The sequence below is a fragment of the Leopardus geoffroyi genome, chromosome A1, assembly GCF_018350155.1.
Source record: "Leopardus geoffroyi isolate Oge1 chromosome A1, O.geoffroyi_Oge1_pat1.0, whole genome shotgun sequence".
Lineage (NCBI taxonomy): Eukaryota > Metazoa > Chordata > Mammalia > Carnivora > Felidae > Leopardus > Leopardus geoffroyi.
The window spans coordinates 88,827,397-88,853,098 of NC_059326.1; the positions used below are offsets into that span (position 1 = coordinate 88,827,397).

The 25,702-nt window shown below is 46.1% G+C and overlaps 1 protein-coding gene across 10 annotated transcripts; it reads right to left on the reverse strand.

The window, feature by feature from the left end:
* Positions 1–608: 608 nt before the first annotated feature.
* On the reverse strand, positions 609–23,501 carry MGAT1 (alpha-1,3-mannosyl-glycoprotein 2-beta-N-acetylglucosaminyltransferase). Of its 10 annotated transcripts, XM_045483954.1 has the most exons (4): positions 20,470–20,594; positions 19,190–19,621; positions 8,441–8,548; positions 609–3,238 (listed from the first exon to the last, which is right to left on the reverse strand). In XM_045483954.1, exon 4 carries the CDS (start codon positions 3,113–3,115, stop codon positions 1,772–1,774), a length of 1,344 nt encoding a protein of 447 aa, XP_045339910.1. In that variant the 5' UTR covers positions 3,116–3,238; positions 8,441–8,548; positions 19,190–19,621; positions 20,470–20,594; the 3' UTR covers positions 609–1,771. The 10 variants fall into 10 exon arrangements, 9 of the variants coding, with proteins under 9 accessions (XP_045339910.1, XP_045339878.1, XP_045339869.1 ...); XR_006713989.1 differs by lacking the exons at positions 8,441–8,548; positions 19,190–19,621; positions 20,470–20,594 and adding an exon at positions 13,853–14,027 and having other exon boundaries at positions 609–1,128; positions 1,602–3,238; XM_045483922.1 differs by lacking the exons at positions 8,441–8,548; positions 20,470–20,594 and adding an exon at positions 20,740–23,501.
* Between the last annotated feature and the right edge of the window lie 2,201 nt (positions 23,502–25,702).

Sequence of the window (25,702 nt, forward strand, 5' to 3'; positions counted from 1 at the left end):
AAAAAAAGTAAAAATAGTGAAGAACAGAAACTCTCAATGTATTACACATAAGTTTTAGGAAATGTTTATCAGTTACATGTATGTTGTAGGTGGCAGTAAAAGGCATTCTCACTGGGATCATGGTCAGGACTCTGAGTGCCACTGCCAGAGCTTACCTGGTATCAGCTCTGCATCCAGAGCTCAGGGCCAGGGCCAGGAGGATGCCCAGGAAATGCATGACCACCAGGGGGCACCCAGCACACAGCACCCACTCTGTCAGGGACTGCCAGGGTTCTCAGGCCAGGCTTTCAGGCTGACAGCAAGCTCAAGCCCACCAAAGGTTCACAGCCCAACTCCAGAGATTAGCAGCAAGGGAACTGTAGCCTCAGACCCTCTCCACCTCCATGCCTGGCCTTTCTTTCACACCCAACCCCCCCAGCTGTCATCTTCCGGTCATCTGCTTTCCTTCCTTTAGCTGATCCATTTCCTCTTGCCCAACCAGCCCTTTCCCTCAGTCCCTATTCTCCCTTCTTTTTCCTCCTTCCTTTTTCCCTTCTTCTTCCTCCTTCCTCTAGCCATCACCTCTCCACCCCCTCCTCCTGTGCTAGGACACAAACACATACACACAGTTTTTCGGACAATTTAGCCTTTATTTTTGAAAATAATTCTGTAGCTTCAACTTTCTTCCGTGAACCGAGGTCAGGCCAGAAGCAAAAACACACACATTGCTCTCCAACTTGCCATCCTCATCCTAATCTGAGCAGATAAGGATATGCCCCGGAGACAGCGGAGGGAGGCAGGAGCCATCCTGTCTTGGCTGTTCTACCTCACCCTGGGAAGGCCACCAGAAACCACAACCTTTAGGGAGGAGCCTGTGCACCAAACCCCAGGGGAAAAGGGACACAAGAAGCTAATCTCTCTTCCACAAAGCCAGCATGAAACCTCCTAGAGCAAAAGGGAAGGGATCAATTTTTAGAAAGGTCAGGATCCAGGAACAGAGTCTGTTTCTTTGAGGCAGGATGAGGGAGGTATGTCCCAGCACACCAAGGCTTTCCCCCTACCACCTTTCCCCCAACTTCTGCAGACAAACTGAGGAGACGTCTTGCTTTCCCCCTTCAACTTCTCATCTTAGAATCACAAATTGTTAAGCTGCAAGGAAAGAAGAGCAGAAAGGAGGTCAGGGATAAGGAGAAGAGTAGAAGAGAAATAAGAGTAGGTGGCAGTAAACCCTGAAAGCCTAACAGCTCCACCCAGACTCTGATGATGAAACCCCTTTGGTTAGTTTCATTTTGGCCACAGATAAGTCCCCTTTTCAAATAACCCAGCAACCCTTCAAATTGGGGGAAGGTAGGGGTGGGGAGCAGGTATAGGAGGTGAGCTCACACCCTGGCTGGAAGAGCCGGGACAGGGGAAAGAGAGCTGGTCAAGAGAACTAAAGTTGCTCACCTCTCCGCAGATGCTCTAGGAGAAAACCTGGAACATGGAAGTCTATGGCTCCAACATGCCCAAGTCTCTCCCCTACCACACAGTGGTTTCTTGCTTAATACTGCTCAACATATCCCAGGAAGTTTCCCCTGATGTGACCCACCCCCCCGCCTTGAGAATGGGAGAATAACCCTCACCTTATCCTCTGTGCTTCTGAATGCCACTCGAAAAAAGAAGAAAAAAAGAAAAAAAAAAAGATAAATGTACCCAAGAGACACACAGAGAGGGCGATGCAGCCCAAGGACACGGTCCCATCTCATCCCATGATATGGCAAGGAAGGAGCCCAGGAGGAACAGACAGGCACCGCTAATTCCAGCTAGGATCATAGCCATCCCAGGTCTGTGGGGGAGCCAGGTGGACACGGCGGCCCCGGAATAGGAAGCTGACAATGCCCCGGTAGCCGGCCCTGGGAACACCAGACTTGAGGTCATCCATGACGCCCAGGGCTTTGGCAAAGGCCTTGAAGCTGTCCCTGCCTGTGTACTGCACCCGCACCTCCCCCAGCTCGTTCTGCTCACTGGTCCTCACTTTCTCCACCTGCAGCAGGGGAGCCCCATAGACACGGGCAAGGAAATCTCGGTCATAGGTCTCCTGTCGCAGATATGAGAGATCCAGCTGGGTGAAGGGCACGAAGTGCTGGTTCAGCTTGATGAACTTGAGGTGCTGGTCAAAGAACTGCCCGTGGCTTACACCCTTGCGGCCAAAGGTCATCGTTCTGGAGATCTCAGGTCGCACACAGGCCCGGCCCTGCCGCTGCTCAGGCCTGCGCATCCAGTCATCCCAGAAGGCCCTGGGCCACTTGGGCTCCAGCTCAGCCCAGAGCTCAGCCAACAGCAGCCAGCCCAGGCCAGGAAAGAAGTCTGTGCGGTAGAGCAGCTCTGGCTTGCTGGAGTCCACCATCTGCTCCTTGCCATTGTCATTCCAGGCAGACACACACCAAAGGGAGGGGTCGGCCTTCAGCAGCGGGTAGGTGGCCTGGAAGTACTCGAAGAAGTCTGGCGCCACCTCCAGGTCATCCTCCACCACCACAGCTGCTGAGAACTTGAACCTATGGAAGACCTGGCCCAGTGCCCAGCGGTAGTGCCGTGCAATCTTATAGTAGCCCTGGAACTTGCGGTGGTCTGGGGGCACCGCAATGTTGCTCAGGTCCGGCTGCCGGATATGCGTGACAGCACTGCCATAGGAGGTGATGACCTGGGCTGTCTCCTCGTGCCCGCAGTCCTGGCTGACGATTATGGGGAAGTGCTCAGCCGAGGGCCGGTAGTGCAGCAGCTTGTCCAGGCAGCGCCGGACAGTGCTGCGGTCACAGGCAATGACCAAGATGGGGATCACAGCTGGTGGTGAGGACACAGGCACATGCGGTGGGATGGGTGGGGCAGCAGTGGGCACCCTCCACCTCTGGCTCCACCGAGCATGATGCTCCCTGATCTGCTGCAGCAGCCCCCTCTGCCTTTCCAACTCCACCTGCGCGTCCTCGGCCAGGCGGATCACCTCGCGGGTGAGGCTGGCGGGATCATCATCCAGAGAACTGTCAGAGGGCAGCCTGCCAGGCGCTGGGCGTGTCCAGAAGAAAAGCAGCAGCAGGGCATTCCAGGCCACAAAGAGGATGGCGCCCCACAGCACAAGCCCTGCAGACTGCTTCTTCAGCATCCTGGCCCCCGAGGGGGTGGCAGGCAAGGGTGGGGCTCAAGGCTGCCCTTGGCTTGCCTAGTTCACTTCCACAGCTCTAGGGATGCTTTCTCTGGACCTCAGGATTAGGAAGCAGCCATGCACCTGAGAAGACAGAGAAAACCAATCTTCATCACAAAAGCATGGGGCTGTCCTAGGGGGAGGAATGCAGGATGGGAGAGGAGGGAGCCCAGGAGGTGGACTCCAGAGCTCTCGTAGAAAAGAACAGCCCATCTCCTAATCTGGGATGAATGGGGCAGGACAACATACTCTCCTCACTCCAAAAGGAGTCCATGTGTCCTCAGAAAAGCAATGTGGTTTGAAGGGAAAGTAGAAAGTGATGTTGTAAAGGAGGAAGCAAGGGAACCCCACTTTCCCTTCCATACCTGACAGATTTCATTTCCATCTTCCATCCAGAGTTTAGGGGCAGGGGTGGAGGGGAGACCATCTGACTCTCATTCCTCAAATCAAACTGCTCAAAGATTATTGATTTAAAAACTCTAATATCACACCTCTGGGCTAAAATCAACACCCTACCTAAAAAGGAAGCACTAGAGACATTCCTACAAAGGTCAGGGGCAAACTAAGCTGCCCACCATGTATATGACTAACATTCTGCTAGAGGGATCAGCCAATGTGAATGGGCTACAGAAGAAAAAAGCAGAAGTGGAAAAAGAAACATGACTATCTCTATTTATTGATACTGTAAGAATATGCCTGGAAAACTGTAGAGAATTAATGATAAAACCACCCCAAACAACTGAAGAACTGAGCAAAGTAGCAGGATATAAACATTAACATGCAAAAACAGGCTTCAGATAAACAAAAAATAACTCATTAGAAGAAACAATGGATGAGAAAATCCTATTTACCCTAGCCATGAAAATGATAAATTAAGAATAAACTTAAGAAATATTCAAAACCTACATGAACAAGATGATAGGTCCTGAAAGACACAAGAGGACTTAATATCCCTTGTTCTTAGTTATGACACCTCAACATCATCAAAATCTGAATAAAAATCAATTTTCTGGGAGCTAGACAAAATGACACTAAAGTTCATGTGAAAAAAATAAACATACAAGATCTAGAAAAATAATGAAAATGAGGCGTGAAAGAGGGACTAGCCCTACCAGCCATTAAAATACTACATATTACACAACTTCTATAATTAAAACTATGTGAAAAACAAACTCAAAATGGATAAATGACCTGAATGTGAGACAGGAAACCATCAAAACCCTAGAGGAGAAAACAGGAAAAGACCTCTCTGACCTCAGCCGTACCATCCCCAAAGGCAAGAAAATTAAAAGCAAAAATGAACTGTTGGGACCTCATGAAGATAAAAACCTTCTGCACAGCAAAGGAAACAATCAACAAAACTAAAAGGCAACCAATGGAATGGGAAAAGATATTTGCAAATGACATATTGTACAAAGGGCTAGTATCCAAAATCTATAAAGAGCTCACCAAACTCCACACCCGAGAAACAAATAACCCAGTGAAGAAATGGGCAGAAAACATGAATAGACACTTCTCTAAAGAAGACATTCGGAAGGCCAACAGGCACATGAAAAGATGCTCAACGTTGCTCCTCATCAGGGAAATACAAATCAAAACCACACTCAGATATCACCTCACGCCAGTCAGAGTGGCCAAAATGAACAAATCAGGAGACTATAGATGCTGGCGAGGATGTGGAGAAACGGGAACCCTCCTGCACTGTTGGTGGGAATGCAAACTGGTGTAGCCGCTCTGGAAAACAGTGTGGAGGTTCCTCAAAAAATTAAAAATAGACCTACCCTATGACCCAGCAGTAGCACTGCTAGGAATTTACCCAAGGGATACAGGAGTACTGATGCATAGGGGCACTTGTACCCCAATGTTTATAGCAGCACTCTCAACAATAGCCAAATTATGGAAAGAGCCTAAATGTTCATCAACTGATGGATAAAGAAATTGTGGTTTATATACACAATGGAGTACTATGTGGCAATGAGAAAGAATGAAATATGGCCCTTTGTAGCAACATGGACGGAACTGGACAGTGTGATGCTAAGTGAAATAAGCTATACAGAGAAAGAGAGATACCATATGTTTTCACTCTTATGTGGATCCTGAGAAACTTAACAGGAACCCATGGGGGAGGGGAAGGAAAAAAAAAAAAAGAGAGAGAGAGAGGTTAGAGTGGAGAGAGCCAAAGCATAAGAGACTCTTAAAAACTGAGAACAGGGGCGCCTGGGTGGCTCAGTCGGTTAAGCGGCCGACTTCGGCTCAGGTCATGATCTCACAGTCTGTGAGTTCAAGCCCCGCGTCGGGCTCTGTGCTGCCAGCTCAGAGCCTGGAGCCTGTTTCGTATTCTGTGTCTCCCTCTCTCTGACCCTCCCCCATTCATGCTCTGTCTCTCTCTATCTCAAAAATAAATAAACGTTAAAAAAAAAACAAAACTGAGGGCTGATGGGGGGGTGGGAGGAAGGGGAGGGTGGGTGATGGGTATTGAAGAGGACATCTTTTGGGATGAGCACTGGGTGTTGTATGGAAACCAATTTGACAATAAATTTCATATATTTAAAAATAAATAAAAAAATAAAACTATGTGATACTAGTAGGTTAATAGATTATCCAAAGGAACACAATTTAAATTACAGAAATAGACCCCAAAACATGTAGAAACCTAATATATGATACAGGTGATATTTAAAATTACTAGGGCAAAAAAATGTCTTATTAAGAGTGTTATAACAACTATATAGCTATTTGGAAAAATGAAATTACATCTGTGCAAAAGAATAACTTCCAAGTGGATTAGAGATCTAAATATAAAAAATATAACTATACAAGTGCTAGAAGAAAATACGGGTCAATTCCTCTATAACCTGGGTAGGGAGAAAGGCTTTCTAAGTATGATTCAAAATCTAGATGCAGTAATAAATAAAACATTTTTGCATGATAAAAACACCATTAGCCAAGTCAAAAGACAAACTGGGGAAGAATATTTGCAATATACACACAAATATACAAATATACAAATAAAAAGCCAATACCCTAAGAGACAAAGAACTTTTACCCTGAGGAGGTAAAAAGCCAAAACTCTGTCTTTAGACAAGGGCAACTCACAAAAAGATACTGAAATGGTCCTTACCCATATGAAAAGATATTCAAGTTCACTTATAACAGAAAAATGCAAATTAAACTATATTAAGAATTTCTCACCTATCAGACACAAAAATTCAAACCCTTGTCCTTTTATTAAGACTGTCAACTGAAAGACACAAGTTCTTAATTTTAATGATAATCAGTTATCAGGGGTTTTTATCTTTTATGGATCATGCCATTGGCATTGTATCTAAGAAATCTTTGCCCAAATCACAAATATCTTTCCTTGTTTTCTTTTTTAGGTTTTATAGTTTTAGGTTTTACATTTAGGTTCATTTTGAGTTAATTTTTGTATATAGTATGAGGTATGGAACTAATGTCCTTTCAGAGCATTCTGGCAGTTTGTTAAAATGCTAAACAGAAGATAACCATACCACCAAGTCCACTCTTAGATATATAGTCAAGAGAAATAAAAACACATGTCCATACAAAAATTATCTGGAATGTTTATGCAGCTTTATTCATAATCGCCAAAAACTGGGAAAAACCCAAAGGCACATCAACAGAGGAATATGGATAAACAAATTGTGGTTTACCTGCAAAATGGGATAATATATAGTAATAAAAAGGAATAAACTACTGATACACACAACACATGGATTAATCTCAAAATAACTGTGATATGTGAATGGCCAAAAAAGAGCACATACACTGATTCCACTTATATAAATCTCCAGAAAATATAAAATAATCTATAGTAGCAGAAAGCCGATCGATGGTTGCCTAGGCATGGAGACAATGAGGACAGTGAGGGGAGGTATCACAAAGGAACAAGAGGAAACTTTGCGGGTATGGATGCAATTTATTCTATGTCAATTATACCTCAATAAAACTTTTTCTTTAAAAAAAAAGGCAATATTGGGTTAAATGACAAAATTGGAATATAGACAATTAAAGTATCAGTGTTGATCAACTGAGAGCCATACTGTGGTTATGGAAAATAATACCCCAATTCTTAGGTAAATTAGACTGAAGTAATTAGGAGAGCCAAGAAAGCAACTTCTCAAATGGTTCAGAACACAAATATCATGTATACAGAGAGAGAGAGAGAGAGAGAGAGAGAGAGAGATCAAATGCATCAAAATGCTAATAGGTGAATCTGAGTAAAGGGATTAAAAGTGCCCTTATACCATTTTAATTATTGCACCTTTTTGTAAGTTTGAATTTATTTCCAAATAAAGTTTCTTAAAATCGATATGGGGACATGGCCCAAAGTTCTGACTAGTTTTGTCCAATATAGCCCAAGTTAGGCACATCAGTAGGGGCAACTAAAACAATCCCTTTGTCCTGAACTCCCTAATCATTCAATGACATGCATCACACACCTGCTGTCTGCCAGGCTCTGGGAAGGGACTGGGACACATATCTTACAAGAAAAAGGCATGGTCCTACCAACCCTCTCACTCTATCAGAACCCACTATTTGGAAGAATCTACCACACCCTCCAATTCCCAGGTAGCTGCCATAACAATCCACACAACTCTGTCCCTGGCCTTCCCACTTCTGGTCTATACCCTTCACATCCTAAAGCTTCAGGTATGTTCCCTCTTGTGCCCTGCTGCTCTGCCAGCTACCCCTTGCCTCACAGCCACCAAAAAATCTGGGCTTCTCTGCTAGTTACCCTTTGCCTCCCAGCCACCAAAATCTCAGATTCCAGATCTCATCTCTGTACTTCTGGGCTCTTGAGCAGGCAGATCCAGTGTTAAAGGACCAAAGTATTGATCCTGAAGGGTCTCTAAAGGAACCTAGATTCTGTCTCCCTTCTGGGGGGACTACCCCAGTCCCTGCCAGCACCACCACCACATGTTGTCCTCTGAGAAACCATCTACCCCACAACTCCATAGCACCAGTCTCCTCAGAAAACTCAGGTCCATTTCCGTTTTACTGTATCATTAAATTCCCATGTTGTCAGTGCTCATATACAAATCAAGGTTTCCTAGAAGAAGAGAGAGACAACAGATTTCCAGTTTCTTCCTTGCTGCCACAATGTGGTCCATGTTGGAACTTTCCCTCCAATCTTACGGCCAGGATTCCCTATCCCCCAAATAGGGAGATTTTTCTCCTGCCTCCTAACTGACTGGGCAGGAAAAGTCTTTAGATAAAGGGATGGAGGAAAGAAAAGAGACTGAATTCTATCATCTGAAATGTTACCTCAAGGCTGGAGGAGCAGAAACCATCTCTGACTTATCCATGAGCCACCTCAGACCAGCAAGCTCTCAGACTGGTGGCAAAACCCCAAGGAACACCATCCTCACAACCCTGCAGATGACAAGTAAAAGCCTTCACTCTTCTCCAGACATTGGGAATTAGGTGGCCCGCATCCACTTCCAGAGGCCTCTGCTCACCTATCCTTCTAAGCCATGCAGATCAAAGCAATTTTCTCAGTCCCTCAGAGGACTGGATTCTTAGCAAATCTGTAAACATTGAGAGTGGCTGGATAGCCCACAGGAAACCGCTGTTCCAGTCCAGTCCAGGCCTCTACCTTAGCCCTCAGGACTTAGTTCGCCAGACTATGACCATTTTTTCTAAATTGTAAAACAGAACTTGTTCCTCTTTCCATAAGAGAACACAATACCCCTATTCCCAGGCTCCACTGCTTCTCTACACAAACTTACCCAGAGTCCCAGAGCAGTTTCCTACTGCTTCTCCACATACTCTCCAGGACAGGATCCTCTGCTCTATATGGAAGTTAATGAATGGTGTGTGCATACACAAGCACATGCACTCCCCAGCAGCTGGCTGTGACTGAGGGGTGATAAAGCACCAAGGGCCAGCCCAGCCTGTAGCCAGCAAGCCCACACACTCATCCAGAAAGTGCTGCTCTCAGTCCTACCATCAGGAGTAACAAGGGCAAGCCAAATAGCTCAGGGCAATGTGTGGTACCACCCCATGTTTTTTCACATCTCTAAAACTCAATCTTCTCACCTCTAATATGGAAATAATAATAAGATAGAAATCAATCACTGGGTTGCCGTAAGGATTGGGTGAGATAATCTGCATCAAGTATTTAGAACAGTGCCCAGTTGTGATATAAATGCTAACCACTTGTTCCTCTGTTCCCTCTCTAGCTGGCTGGCTCTCTTTGCTCCACTCTACTACATCCTTCTGGGCTACAAACACATAAGCCTGCCTCAGGGCCTTTGCACGTACCTGTATGACTGGTCTGATCTTCCCTCTCTCCTTCACTTGGTGTACTCTGACTCATGTCTCTGCCAGGGAAGGTATCAGACAATATGAAGTCTATCTCCCCTTCACAAACACTGACATCAGTGCAATCTCTTGCTCAAGATCTATAAAGTTCCCTCAGCTACAAGCTATTCAGGATGGGACCAGCTCCCCCACTGCAGCCAAGCAGCTGTGCTAGGATCTTGGACCATCAAGAGATTTGCCGATGACCTAAAAAGTGACTTCTGTGTGGATGTCACTCACCCACAATTCCTTAACCGCCATTCCCAAGCCCAAAAAGCACCAAAAAATTGAGTTTTCTACACTCATTTGGCAGTAAAACCTTTGGTGAAATCTGATGTGATCTAATGTAAGACTATTTATAGCATTTATTTATCTCATTTAGTGACACTATTTATACATTTTGCCACAGAAACCAAAATGTTGGATTATGGTGTGCTGTTCCACATTTTATACTACATCATAAACGTACTAGATCATCTTTTTAAAATCCAAAAAAATCCTGAATTCTGAAACATATCCAGACCAAGCATTTTAGAATTATGAAAATGTTAAGAGACAGCTACTCATTCACTGCCATAGTTCCATTTCAAGCCCACAAACCTTTAAATTGAACCCTCTTTCCTTATGAAATACTGTTTTAAGCCTGAACTCTTGATATAGTTTCTCAGCTAGTTTACCTATCGCTAATCTCACGTCCCTCTAAGCAACCTTCCCAAAAGCAACAGAGCATCCTTCTTAAAGTGCGCACCTCATCACAACACTAACCTGCCTTAAAAACCATCAGAAGCTACCACTGCCCACAGAATAAAACTCAAATCATTATGACACGCAAGGCCTTCACAGAAAATTAACTCAAACATCGTTTTTTCAACCTCACCTCCAATCCCTAACCCTATGAACCCCACACTCTGGCTTCAGCAAGCTACTTACTTCCCCCAAAGAGTACACTTGTATGCGCTGCAGTCTTTGCTCCAGCTGTTCTTCATCTTGAGACATTACCTATGGCCCCAGTGCAAGCACTCAACACATCCATAACATCCCAGGCAGAGCCAGCCAGGCCTTCCCACGACTACACTCACACCACACTCTCCCCACACCTCCTGTTTCTCCCCTCCACACTGTAACAAAATCTGTGGTTGTGCTTACATGCCTCTCACCTTACTCCTTAGGAAAAAGTCTCGGTGACCTCTAAGTCTATTACAACTCTTGGCACATGTATGAAGTTCAAGTGGCTAGATGGGGGACTGCTTGCATTATTAGCTAGATCAGCGAGAAAGAAGACCAAACCAGCAGCACAAGACTGAAGGATTACATTTTCCAAAGATGATCATCACATACCCCATCCCACATGCTTTTCTTACAAAGATGTAATGCCATTCCTCCCACTAGAGGTGGGGGAGATGGGGTCTATGTTCCCTCTCTTTGATCTGTGACTATGGAGGAAGTAACCATACATGATTTGCAAAACTAGTCCATGAAAGGCAATAGTTTCCACCTGTTGCTCCTGAGATGCCTGCTGTTTGAATGCAGCCACAATGGTTAGAGGAAGCCCAAGCCACATGGACAGGACACCTATAGGTATTCCAGCTCACAACCCAAACTAAGGTTCTAGTAGACAGCAAGCATCTGAAAGGTTTGATCCCAGCCCTGGCCACATCTGATTTCAACTGCATAAAAGACCATGACCAAGAACCACATAGCTAAGATAGGAATAAAATGATTCTGTTGTTTTAAGCCTTAATATTTTGATGTGATTTGAGATACAGCAAAAAGTATCTGAAATAATGAGTAAAAGAGAATCTAAGTACCTTTGATAAGCACAGCCAAGTGTTCTTCCTGTCCTCTGTGCTCACGCCCCAAGTCCAAGTTGAGGCCTGCCTCAACTCATATTCCTTTCCTTATTAGAAGCTATTGTTGAATAAAAACATTTAATGGCTTAAATCAATAGCAATCATTTATTCTCTCTCATAGTTCCAACAGGTCAGGAATTTGGACAGTGAAGCACAGAGGAGATGACCTGTCTCTACTCCATGATGTCTGGGACCTCAGCTGGAAGATTCAAAAAGCTGGGGCCTGGCTTAAAGGCTTATTCTGTCACATGTCTGCAGGTTGATGTTAGCATGGTTAACTGAAGTGCTGGCTGCAACACCTCCACGTGGCCTCTTCACGTGGCTTGGGTTTCCTCTGAACTCGATGGCTGGGTTCCAAAGATGAGTGTTCCAAGAAAGAGAGTAAACCAGGTGAGACTATATCCTTTTCATGATCCAGCCTTGGATCACTTCTGCCTACTCATAGGTCAGAGGAATCATGACTGCCTCCCCATACTCAAAGGGAAAAAACCACAGATCCCACCACTGGTGGGTGAGAACAAAGTCCAATTGTAACAACAAGTGGAATGGGATATTGATGGGGTGACTATTTTGGGACAAAACAATCTGCCACACCTTCCTTTTCTAAAATAGAACAATAGTCCTTTTAACCCTGACCCAAGTTCCTGAGGTTCTGTTATTAATGATATTTGCCTGCAAGGCACAGAAATCAAAATTAGTTTTGATTTGCTAGAATTTTTATACTCTTTTAGCCAAGTGACACAGCTGATCCACACTACCAAGTACAAAGACATCTGCACTGTGGTGCAAGATGAGTGAGCATTTTGGGTGTATAAAACCCTCAGCCAAAACCCTCAGGAGGCTATAAGCAGATCCCACCAATCCCTATGGGTCTCAATTTCTTCCTCTGAAGGACTGCCTAGAAACTGTGAGATCCCTAACACTCTGATTCCATGGTATTACCTCTGTAGCTAGTCCTCCATCTCTGGCAAAAATATTTCTTAAACAGCAGAACACCAGATAGTCAACTTCTCTTTGTGAGCAACAATGGAGAAGTCATACTTAGATTTAAAAAAGTATGCAAGTTGAAGGAATGTTGACAGGCTTTCCCTTCTATCTTTATCTTGCTTAGTATGTTAAAAAGCACTGCCTAAAAAACCCAAAGGATAGAATACACCACAGATAATGGAGACCAAACTGAATTCATTATAAGCCCTCTGCTAGACTCTTGCATCATGTATAAGGCTCCATAGTTTCACAAGAAATGAAAAGAAGTCAGAGAAGATACACTAAGTAATTCAAGAACTTACAGAATAAGACCTGGGAGGAAGGGATGCGGGTTATTCATCCTGAAAAAGAAAATGCTAAAAGAAGTATGATGTTGGTGTAGCAAAAAGCATGATGGCCTGGGAAACCAGGTAACCTTGGGCAGGTCACTTGACCCACTTGTTCCTTGGTTCCCATAATTTGAACAGGGATAGAGTTGATTTGGCTCTTCTCCACGTTCCCTGGTTTCTAATGATGAAAAGGACAGCAACAATCTCCTCAATGTCCCAAACAGGAAATTAGTTTAACCTGTCACATAGGCCACTGAGGTTAAACATAACTACAATACTAACTCTGAGAGAAGGACACAGAAGCAGGTATCCAGGAGAGCGCAATGGTCTCCAATAATGGGGTCAGACAGGGGTGATTCACAATGAGAGGCAGACTCGGGATGTAAGCATCTAAGAGAAAAGGCTCCGTGGTCTGAAAACTATTACAAACGACAGAAAATAAAGCTGCATCTCTCATTCGGGGACGACCTAAAGCAAAGAGTAATTAAACAGGCCACAGGATCAAGGGTTAACCAAGGTGGAGCCTCACCCTGGGGCTCACTGTTCAGTACAAACACAGATCAGCTGGCCACACAGCCCCTCTGCTCCACAGTTTATAAGATTGGCGGGGGGGGGAGGGGGGGAAGGCCTGCACGTCTCAGGAGGCCCCAACTCCACACACGTGAGCTAACAGGAGGAAAAAGTTTTCTTTCCAGTTTACGTATTTTCACATTGTGTCAATTCTTCCTGGAGGCTGAGGAGAAAGAACCCTAGTGGAAGGGACGCTGGGTGGGGATTGGGGAAAGGCCACCTCCCATTGCCGCTCCCCAAACCCTCTGCAGCAATCCCACCCCCTCTGGCCGTGCACCCACGTACGCCCTAAGGCCGAGTTTCACAACCGCTTCCCTCCCGGCGGAGCCTGCCCGCCCTCCCTCCAACAGCTGGAGGCCCGGATTCCGAGAGCGGAATGCGGAGTTCGACTTCCCGGCTAGAGAGGGGTGCGCGACCGAAACCCGGGGCGGGCCGGGCCAAGTCCTCTCTGAGGCTTCCGGGCACCAGGGCTGTCGGGGGACACGAAGTGCTCGGAGAGGAGCAGCTTCTCAAGCCGGGACCTGAACTCCTGGAGCGCCCTCTCCACTCCCGCGGGGCCTCCTTCAGTTGGACCTCCATGCCCTCCCTGGGACAAGCCTCAGAGCGGACAGACGCCGACGTTTCAGGCCCCTACTCACCAGGTCCTCCCAACTTCCCGGCCCTGAACCTGGACCGCCCCGGGGCGCGGGGAACAATCCCGGTGCCCCGGCGCGTTCCAGGCGCTCGCGCGGGTGCCGGCGCCGGCGCCTTCCTCCGGGCCGGCCCTTCCTACACGAACCGGACCCGCCCGCCGGGCGAGCAACGTGGCCCTTCCCCGGTAAGGGCGGGACGGGGAGGGCCGAGGGGCGGGACCGGCCGCCCTCACTCGCCAGGGGCCCCTTTTTCCCGGGCCCGCCTCCTCCCTCCGCCCGACTCTTAGCAATCACCCTGGATTTCCTCAGAACTTGATGGCTGAGCATCCCAAGTTTTACGAGGTTCTGAACTTCAGGAGGCGCTGTGTTGGCATCTGTTACCACAGGGACCTTCCCTTCTCCCAATCGCAATCCCACGGGTCCCCACTCACACCTTCGGACCCCTCCAGTAGAGACGTCTGGAGTCTTCCCCTTCGCAGCCCCAGAGCTTGGAGCCTCATGGAATTGAAGGGGAAAGCCCTGGCTGAGGTAAGGCCAGGCAGCCGGGAGGGTGCATTCACCAAATCCAAGGCCAAGCGTCTGGGGTCAGCTCTCAGCAACCTGCTCAACGCTAGCTTCCGGGAAGGAGGAGTTGGGGGCAATAGGTCACAGGGTGGAGGGCTATGAGAACAAAAACCAGGGTGCCAAAAAGGAAGCCAGAGAGGAAACACCTGCTGCCAAAAGCAGAAGAGGGCCAGCTGTTGTTTCTTTTCTTTTTTTCTTTTTTAAATACTTCCATTTTGTTGTTTTTTTCCTTTCGAGGTGGGGAATGAGAGCTGTTCTAAGTACAAGAGCAGAGACAGACTTGTCCCTGGGGTAAGAACCATCAGACCTAAGGAGTAAAGGACTTAATCACAGGATTTTGTGGTAGCCCTGTGAAAGGGGGTGAGGGAGCACCCTGGAAGAGCCTTGATGTCTGTATCTGACCCTGGGAAGTGAGGGTGGAGAACTTAGAACTACTGGCTACTCAAGCACATGACTTCTCTGAAAAGGACTGAGTCCAGGGCCAGCCCTACCATGTGACCAGGACACACTCTGCAGGCAACAGGCCCTCCCCCCAACCACTTCCCTCCTGTGTTCCAGAGCACATAGCAGGCAGAAACTTAGCAGTGTGTAGTTACTGACTGATTTTGCTCACTAACTTGTTTCTACATGAAACCAGGAATTACCAGGGTTCTAGAGAAACAAAAAGGCAGGGCATGCCCAGAAGGCACCCCATGCCTGGGGCTGAGGAAATAAACCAACTGCACAGAGGCCTCCTCATGCAGGACCCTCCTAGAAGCTCTGAAGAGTATACATTAATCATTCTATTCTTCAGATCAGGAGTGTGAATATCAAGGGTAAGTGACAACCAGCTGACAGTTGCAAGACCTAGCGAGGAGCATGGCCATGTTTTAAACCCAGGCATCCCTGCCTCCATAGCTGGCACTCATTCCTTCCTATCATGCTCCCTTGCTCTGAGATGGCTGTGTGTCCAACAAGACAAGTGCACAGTGGGGCAGGAGGGAAGTCCTGGTAGAAGCAATTGGAGACTAGCCTGAAGGAGCAAAGTGAGAAAAGAGCTGACACCTCAGAGGGTGGACATGCGTGCATATACACGCGCGCACGTGTGTGTGTGTGTGTGTGTGTGTGTGTGTGTGTGCGTGTGTCTAAGGTTTCCAGCTGAGCTGATTTCATGGACCATGGTAGGAAATGCAAGCCCACGCTCATCTGCCAGCCAGCAGCCATGGTCTCTGCACTTCTGCCCTCTCTTTGTTTTCCTCATGAAGGGAGTTGGGGGATATGGAAGGCCTACACACTCACACTCCATGTCAAAGTAAGAAGGAAAAGGATAATTCCTAAAACTGTAGAAAGTTGGGAAACACTGGTTTGCAGATCCAAGATATCAGGAGCTAAAATCACCCTCCAGGACAAAGGACACAGTGGGATGCTGAAAGGTAGGGCAGAACAACCAGCCCACGAGATGTCACATTCCCACCTCTAACAATAATCCTTCTCTATCTAAGGCAGTTCAATGGGGAAAAGAATGGGGGACTGTTTGTGCACCATAACTCACACCCAATGACTACTGTCCTTTGTTGAAATTCCAAGGCTCACAGGAAGATCTTAGGGTAGAAATTCCCCAACTGCAAAAGAACTGTCCCAAGCAGAAAGAGCCTGGTTAGTGAATTGGGATGGGCTGAATTCTTGGATGGAAACAAGAGAAAACATTTGGTATGAGAGGCAAGAAGCCAGGGTGGTAAGTGCCAAGTTGACCTGGGAAAAAAGGCCCAGGCTTTTGATGGACATTTCATGAGGAGGTACTATGGAGGAGATAAAGGGCAGAAATAAGGAGATAGGTGCCTGGATTCTGGGAATGAAACTGGGATTCGAATATCTGAAAATGGAAGAAATCTGAAGATCTGGTCACAAGATAAGAGAAAATTAGAAGGGAAAATACTGTATCCTGCCCACCCCTACTACCTCCAAAAGAGGACTGGAGAGATAAAGAGAAGGAAGTGAAAATTATTCCAACTTCCCTCCCAGAAACTATGCCTAAGATATCCTGAAACTTTTTACAATTTGGAAAGAATTCATGCTCTGAACTTAAGACAGATCTTTGCTGGAAACCATCAGAAGAAGTAAAATCAAAGTTTTAAATCAGTGTTTTGTCTGTTTTTCCCTCTCCCCTTCTCACAACATTCCCACTCCCCATGGAGACCTAGAAACACAGCTCATCAAGATCAATGACCAGTCAGCAATGTCTGTGAAATGGAACTTTTGGTTAGCTCTATGCAATTCCTTTTGGAAGACAGAATGGTATAAATAAATTCAGTTAAAACACACACACAACTTTTAGTTAAGTCTATCATTAAGTCTTAAGGTCCTGGCTAAGTGGCCTGAGCATCCTGGTAACCCTATGAGAAGGCCAATGGCTGTCTCATGACAGGATCAGGCAGAGCACAGGACTAGTGCTTTCAGTGGAAATGACGGGAGAGGAATTCTGGCTCAGTCTAGGGAGGAAATATGTCTTATCAGAGAGGCTGTCTGAAAGGGCACTGAATTCCCCTCCCTGAAGGTTTACAGCAGAATCCAGATGGCCCTTGACAGGTCAGATGCTGTAAAAGCAGCACAGAACTCGGCAGGGGATTACAGGGTCTGCCTCTCCACACTTAGGCAAACCCTTTGTGCTCAGGACTTCTGCAGCTTCCCCTTACATACCAAACTGGGGAAATAATCCCTGCTCTCTCTTCCTCACAACAATGTGGTGATGGAAAACTGACACAATAGCCTGGACATTTCACATAACATCACTACAAACACAGCACAACTCTGTGGTACTTTAAGTGTTTCGAAGCACTCACAGGCCTTCCAGGTAAGAAGAGGGCTGCAGACGCATCCTGGGACCACATATCCCTTGCAAAGACTGGCATCAGGAATTTGCTGGGCCAAGTTGAAGGAGGTGACATGCCACCCTGAAATCCAGACCTTCTAAAGTAGAAGCTCGGCCTGAAAGGGGCTGCCCCAGAGAAGGAACAGCTCACTACTGGGGGAAGGCAGGCAAGAAAGAAAGGACAGGAAAAAAGAAACTAACTCATAAATACAGGATTTTCAGCTTGCAAATGAACCTAGTTATTGCCTCCAGCCCCCAATGAATGTGAGGTTCAGGTGGTTACACAGCCAGTAAGAGGCAAAGAGATGCTAGAAGCCAAGCTTCCTCCCCCACAACCAGGCCATTATACCCCACTATCTATCAAAATTCCCAACACATCTCCTTTCTGTTTGTTGTCGCTGTGAAAAGCAGGTATCTGGCATAGAAAAACTGGAGTTCAAGATAGGAAAGGGAAGGAGGTAAGAAGGTAATTATGAACAGGTTTGCTTTAAGTGGGAACGGAGCCTGCAAAAATATAAAGGGCTAAGAGATAACAGTCTGAAAAAACTGTCATCTAAAAGAACAGGAGAGAGGCACCTGAGTGGCTCAATCAGTTAAGTGGCCACTCTTGTTCACCACTCAGGTCATGATCTCACAGTTCATGGGATTGAACGCTACATCAGGGTTCCATGCTGACAGTGTAGAGCCTGCTTGGGATTCTCTTTCTCCCTCTCTCTCTGTCCCTCCCCTGCTGATGCTCTCTCTCTCACACACACAATAAATAAACTTTAAAGAAAATAATAAAGTGGGAAACAACACCTTCTTTAAAAAAAAAAAAGAGCAAGAGAGAATACCAGGATATGGCAAAGGAAGAAAAGGCCAGTACTTACTCCAAAAAATGGAGCTCAGTCTCCTAAATACACACTTGGCCCTTAGACTTATCTTTTCTCCACCCCTCTTTAATCTGCTACCTCAAAGAGGCATACTTGTCATAAGTGTGGAGAACCCTGAGGGCTAGAATCCCTCAATCACCTTTGCCACTTGATGATTCAGGTATTGTTTAAGAGCAACAGGATGAGACAAATTCAGGGTAGGCTTTTAATTGAGGACATCCAAGGCTTTTACCAGTACACTAATTCAATAAAAGAGCAGAATTCCTAATTCAGAGGTTTTTTTGTATATAACAATTATGCAATCATTATCAAGCAATGTCAATGGTACTATTTCATAAGTACATGGCCCTGGATACTTTCCAAAATTTATCATTTCGTTTGCTCCCTGTAACAACCTGTGAGGGACCTGTAAAGTTACTTATCTCCATCTTGCAGGTGAACAGAACACTGGCAGAGCTTAAACCAACATATCTAGGGTTGCACACTAAGAAAGCAAGAGCTAGAACAAAAATCCAACTGATCTCAAACCTGTGTTCTGTCCCTGTTATCTGCATGAGATTTCATGGTCTAAACACCTTATAGGGGGAGAAGGAAGAAAGACAACTTAGGAAGTTATCTAGACCATTTTCTACCCTCCCCCTCAAAGGCAATTCTATTCAATTAGTTCCCCAAAACACAGCAGCCTGCTTCTGCCTGGGTAATCCGTTCTAGTCTTATTTAGCCCTAAATGTGTTGACTCAGTGTTCAAAAGACTCTTATAGATAATCTAACCAAGCCTCTCTTCAGAAGCTGAAATTATTTTCATGTTCTCCTGGGCCTAACTTCACAATTGCCATTGCCTACAACCCCTTACAAGATACTCCTTCTGCCTGGGTAAAGAGAGGCTGGGAACAGCCTCTCTAAGAGAGTGAAAGAGAGGTGAAGCTTCCTCTGTACCCATCAGAGTAAGGGTTCTCATCAGGCACTTCATAAATGGCAGCATCCCCAGACTTGACCCACTCAACATTTTCTGCACAAAAGCAGTAAGACACCAAGTGGGAAGTGAGACAAGAACCTTACCTTTCTTCTCTTCTCTCAGCTGCTCCCCTGGAGATCATCAAACCCCCTTCCAGTACTCCATTTCAAAAACTTCAAATCCCAAATCAGATACACCAAACAAAGTGCAGCTTCTCTCCTGTTATCCAGGTCCAAAGTCCATGGCTGAGTGGACTCTGAGGGGGAGGAGTCTGGGGGGGAAGGGGTATGTCCAGGCCCCTCCCCCCCCAATGCAGGGTTCAGTGTCCCTCCCAGGGGTCTGTTACATTCCTTCATTCAGCTGGCTTATTAAGCTCAGAGTCTGGTGTTGGGCAGATCCCAGGTTCTATCCCATCTCTTGCTCAGGGAAGGGAAGTCATCCACTGTGAGGACTGGCCTTTCTGTCTTCTGCTGGGGTTCATGAGAAGAAACAGGCCATAGAACCAGCATGGCCAGAAGGCTGATTTCAGTGTTAACCTGTGGAATATTTAAACATTGTGACACTCTCTAATCTATTATATGCCCAAATGGATTCCTAAGACTACTTAACTATTCTTTTACTCTGCTCTATCATCAAAATACCAAAAGCACTAACAATGCATGTAGATGGTCTTCTAAGAAATATAGAAAAGAACATCCTCCTCCCATCTCCTTCTTGTCTTGTTATTACCATACACTAATCTCCTACATCTCCCAAGCTTCTTAGAGTGTTCAGTGTTTTCATCGTCCAGCTCTCCCTGAATGAACTAAATCCATTCCAGACCTAGATGCTGGCACCTTCCCCATGCATTCTTTGCTCTTTTCCCTTCACCCTCGCCTCCCCTCTGCATCCAAAACTGTGCCAGGGATGGAATTCCCAATCTCAGTCAAACTCCTTCCCGAGGCCACTGAGAGCACTCTCCTGGAACAGAGGCCTGAGTCCTGCCAGCAATAGCTGCACAGTGTTCTAATTTTGCAGTCCGGAAGCCCACCCGCGTCGCCCCCTCTCTTCTAAGTTTATTCTAAACACACACACACGCGCGCTCACACACACACACACACACACACACACACACACACACCGGTCGCCCCCTCCCTTCTAAATTTATTACTAAACACACACACACACACACACACACACACACACACACCCTTCCTTCCTGTAGGGGCGTGGCGTTCACATGAACCCCCCCGCCCCCAAAATTTAACTCCTCCCACCCTCCTCCTCGGAACCCAGTGCTCCGCATTCAATGAGGAAGGGAGTGACACAGCGACCCTCTCTAGACTCTGACACCCACCTCTCTGCCGCCCGGACGACCCTCGCCCAATCTGCGCTAAGTTGTTACCTGGATCCCTCCCGCCCGGTCTTAGCAGGAAGCCTCGGCCCTCCCGAGAGCAGAGTCCAGGCCCCAGGTTAGGTCCCGAAAGCTGGCCCAGGCCCCACCCCCTCGACCCCCGGCGGCCAGGCCCTCCCCTCGCGCTCCTTTCCCCCCCTCCCACCATCCGCCGCAGCCACTTCCGCCCGTCCTCCGGAAGTGAGCGAGAGGCAACTGCCACCTCCCCACATCCCGCCTTGTTCTTCCACCACACCCCCCCTTGCTCCCGCCTATCACCACCGCCACCACGGGAGCGCGGGATGTTGGTCTGCAGGGTTTGAAGCTGTTCTGCAGTCACTGCGAATAGGACTGGAGACGAGGTGTGAGCAGGACCGAGTCCGGAAGAGAACAGAGATGGGGGCCAAAGTAGCTGCCCTGCAAGAAGGGGCGGGGCAGAGAGTCCGGCGAAGGGATGGGGCGCGCATCACTTCGAGCCTTGTGGTAAGAAGAGCGCATGCGTCACGACGCCTCGGCCTGTCGCGAGAGTAGAAGCCGGTGGGCCTGGCGGGTAGGACTTGGGCAGGAAGGGGGTGGGGCAGCTTGGCCCTGGTGCCCTCCTGAGGTCGCCTAGCAACAGCCTGCTTGACCTATGTGCTGGCAAAGGCCAAGGCAGCGCCCCTCTCCGGTCGTCCGTCCTCCCGGTGAGAAACAATTGAGGAAGCACTGAAGCCAGTATTAACCGTTCCAGTGCTGACAGCTCTGTGGCAGTACCAAAGAAGTTTTATTTTGTTCATCGCTTACTTATCCTCGCTACTTCTCTCGCCTAGGTAGGACCTTTCATTGCGTCAAGGGAAAGAAAAGGGTAAGAATACTCTAAAATGAGTGCCCCGCGACTTCACTACACCCTCCACGCACAGTGTGCGAAGCACTTTATATGGTTTACCACCCCTTGCACAGCAGACAGGTCAGCCTGAGGTTGCACGACTTAGGATGTGGTAGAGACTGGACTCCCAGGCTGTAACACTACCCAGTACTGCCGCTATCACGTTCCACCGGAGACCTCTCTCCGAAGAAACATTTCCACTCCTGCGATGGACTGCCAAGTTCCAAAATTGCCCTGGTAGCTTCTTTTCTAAATATATTGACCTGACTTGCTCTTGAGTTCAACTTAAATCCAAGAGTAATTTTTGGAGTTCATATGTCATCCCCTTAATGACATGTTCTAGAATCTTGCCAGGACTATGAACGAATTGGCAGGCTGTTTTCCCCTCATTTTTGAAAACACTAACCTAAGCTTCAGTCTTCTGGCATATCTTATGAGATGCTATGTTTTATAAGAAGGAATATATATTTGGTCTTTATTTCATTCCTGGCTCAAAGTTCCTAAAACCCTTGGAATTTCCTAAGTGGTAAGAGCACTAGAAGCATCTATTGTTCTAATATTTGGCCCACTGACCGTGGTCCTGACACAGGGCTTGTGAAACTTGAAATTTCCTGGGTGATGGGAAAGTCCTTTGTTCAAAAGAAGCCACTCTGGGTGGGCTCCTAGACAGCTCCTAGATGAGGGTTGGTTACTAGAGGGACAAGACATGATTCTGTGGAGATGGAAAAAGGGCTGAAAATGGGGTTCATGACTGATCATGTGTAAGTGATGAAACTTCCATAGAACTCCCAATAGTCAGGTTCCAAGAGCTTCCAGGTTGGAAAACACATCCATGTACTGGGAGACTGATGCACCCCAACTCCACTGGACAGAAGCTCCTGTAATTGGCACCCTCCCACACCCCACCCCATATATCTCTTCATCTGGATGTTCATCTGCATCCTTCATTATATTGGTGAATGTAAATAAGTGTTTTCCTTAGTTTTGTAAGCTGCTCTAGCAAGTAATTGAATCCAAGGGGAAGAGATCCTGGGAACCTCCGATTTGTAGCTAAGACAGAAGTTGTGGGAAACTTGGGGACCTGCTACTTGTGATTAGTATCTACAGTGTGGTCAGTCTCATGGGACTGATCCTTTAACCTGTGGGATCTGATGTAGCCAGCTGGTATCACAGAAGATTGCTTGGTGGGGGTGGGGAGGGGGAAACCCACTCATTTGGTGTCAGAAGTATCAGAAGTGAAGGGTTCTTTATGAGAAGGAAAGAAGACACATGAAAGAAAAGTCTGACTTGTTTGACTCTAAGCTGAGTCCAAGAGGAGCTTTAGCTAATTTTTGGAGTTCATACACCATCCATTTAGTGACATATTCTAGAATATTGCCAGGACCGTGGATAGATTTGCAGCCTCGGGTTTTTCCCCCTTTTTGAAAACTGGAACCTAGGCTCCAGTCTTCTGGCTTAGTTTCTATTCCTGTGATTTCTGCAGATTCCCAGCTGTAATAAATTTGCATATTTTCAGTACTGGGAATGTAATAATTGCTGGGTCAGGAGTCTTGAAATGATTTATTGGGAAAGATGTCATCATACTATTAGAAACATTCTCTTTTTTTAACAGTGTTTTAAATTTTCTTTATTTTGAGAGGTAGAGAGCAAGCAGGGGTGGGGCAGAGAGAGAGAGGGAGAGAGAGAATCCCAAGCAGGCTGTCAGTAGAGACTCTGATGTGGGGCTGCATCCCATGAACTGTGATATCATGACCTGAGTGGAGACCAAGAGCCAGACGCTTAACCGACTGAGTAACTTAGAAATGTTCTGAAAACAAAATTTATATTGCTACTACATGCAAACGTAATAGGTCCACAAATAAGTTCTTTCCCCAATTTCAAACCTACTCCATCCAGCTGTCTTTCTCATCTGAATTAATGGCAACTGCACTTCATTTACTCAGGCCCAAAGCTCAAGAGCCATCCTCATACCTCTGTCACATCCTCTACCCAATCAGATTTTGTTGGCTGTACATTCAAACTATACCTAGTGTCCAACACCTCATCATCCCCACAGCAACCTCCATCCCTCACCTGATCAACCAGGTCTCTCTGCCATACTCCCTGACCCCCAGTAATCTAATCTCCACACAACAGCCAAAGGGATCCTGGCATTTCTCCACTCAAAACCATACAGTGTCTCCCCAGTTCACTTGGAATAAAAAGCCTGAATCCTTGGCCTACAGAGCCAAACACCAACTAACTGCTGATTACCTCTGATCTGCTCTCCCTTTGCTTACTTACTCTGACTCAGGCCCACTGCCTTCATTGCTTTTCCTTGAACCCATTTCAGGTTCTTTGCACTGGCTGTCCCCTTTGCTTATAAAGCTCTTCTAGATATTTCAGATATTTGCTTAATTTACTTCCTTACCTTTTTCAAACTTTTTCTCCAATGTCACCTCAGTGAGACCTTCTCTGACCAACCCATTTAACCCTCCTTCTCACTCACAGCAGTGCCAGTTTCTCTTACTCTGCTCAAGTTTTTCCATAGCACTCACTTATCAACTAACATATTTATTATGTTTACTGCTTCTTGCCTGTCCACACCTGCTAGAATATAAGTTCCATGAGGGGAGCCATATTTGGCTGTTTGATTCCTTGCTGTATCCCAAGTGCCTAGCTGTTAGTAGGTACTCAACAAACATTTGTGGAATAAGTGAACACATAAATGAACTTGAACAACTATTTCCATGATAGAGTTTTCCCATCCCAGCCTTTCTCACCTGTAGATACATGACATAGTTATGGGCATAGTATACATTATTTTGCATTATTAATTTTTTCCATACCATAGATACTGTCCACATTTCTAGATATTTGTAATTAGAACCATTTTTGCTTTTTTTTTTTTTCACGTTTATTTATTTTTGGGACAGAGAGAGACAGAGCATGAACGGGGGAGGGGCAGAGAGAGAGGGAGACACAGAATCAGAAACAGGCTCCAGGCTCTGAGCCATCAGCCCAGAGCCCGACGCGGGGCTCGAACTCCCGGACCGCGAGATCGTGACCTGGCTGAAGTCGGACGCTTAACCGACTGCACCACCCAGGCGCCCCCATTTTTGCTTTTTAAAGGTACTCAGATTTTTGCATGCTTGTTATAACAGTCAAACAGTATAGAGTAGTGTCAAGAAAAAGTTAATTATCTCCCTTCCTCCACTAATCACACCCTGCTAAGAGGACTATTTTTAAATTTAGTTGAGGGCCGCCTGGGTGGCGCAGTCGGTTAAGCGTCTGACTTCAGCCAGGGCACGATCTCGCGGTCCGTGAGTTCGAGCCCCGCATCGGGCTCTGGGCTGATGGCTCAGAGCCTGGACCCTGTTTCCCATTCTGTGTCTCCCTCTCTCTTTGCCCCTCCCCTGCTCATGCTCTGTCTCTCTCTGTCCCAAAAATAAATAAACGTTGAAGAAAAAAAAAAAAATTTAGTTGATATCCTTCCAAATATTTTTCTTAATGTTTTATTTATTTTTGAGAGAGAGAGAGTGAGTAAGAGCGGGGGAAGGGTAGAGAGAGAGGGAAACACAGAATCCAGAGAAGGCTTCAGGCTCTGAGCTGTCAGCACAGAGCCCTACACGGGTCTCAAACTCATGAACCGCAAGATCATGACCTGCGCTGAGGTCAGATGCTTAACCGACTGAGCCACCCAGGCACCCCCAAATATTTTCTATACACACATATAAACATGTAATAGGTACAGATTTTACAGTTCAAAGACTGGTTGTGCCTGAATTATAACTGTATTTTCTATAACTCAAGTCACTTTTAATTCTAGGCCTTATTACCTCTGATGGCAAAAAACCTAAGTCTAGTTAATTCAAGGTAAATGCTGACACTTTGTGATTTGTTTATTTATTAATGTCCAGTTACAGTTTAATCCCAGTGAATTCAGAATTTATTAATGCCTTTTCTATCCTTTTACCCTCACATAATTACCTGTTTTTTAAAAATTATTTTAAAAGAGGGGTGCCTGGGTGACTCAGTTCGTTAAGCATCTGACTTCAGCTCAGGTCATGATCTAGCTGTCCGTGGGTTTGAGCCCAGCATCAGGTTCTGTGCTGACAGCTCAAAAATAAATAAACATTAAAATTGTTATAAAAGAAATGGACATGCATTACGGAAAAGCAGTAAACCATAAATAAGCAAAATGGAAAAAAAAATCCAGAAGTAATCAAGCCTATATATATATATATATTTGTTCCATATATATATACATAGTTAGAATCATAATTAGCTTTAATTGCTTAATATTTAATATTTAATTGCTTAACATTTTTCCATGTCAAAAAATATACTTCTATGGCATTTTTAATGACTGCTTGGTATTCTATTATACAAATGTACCAT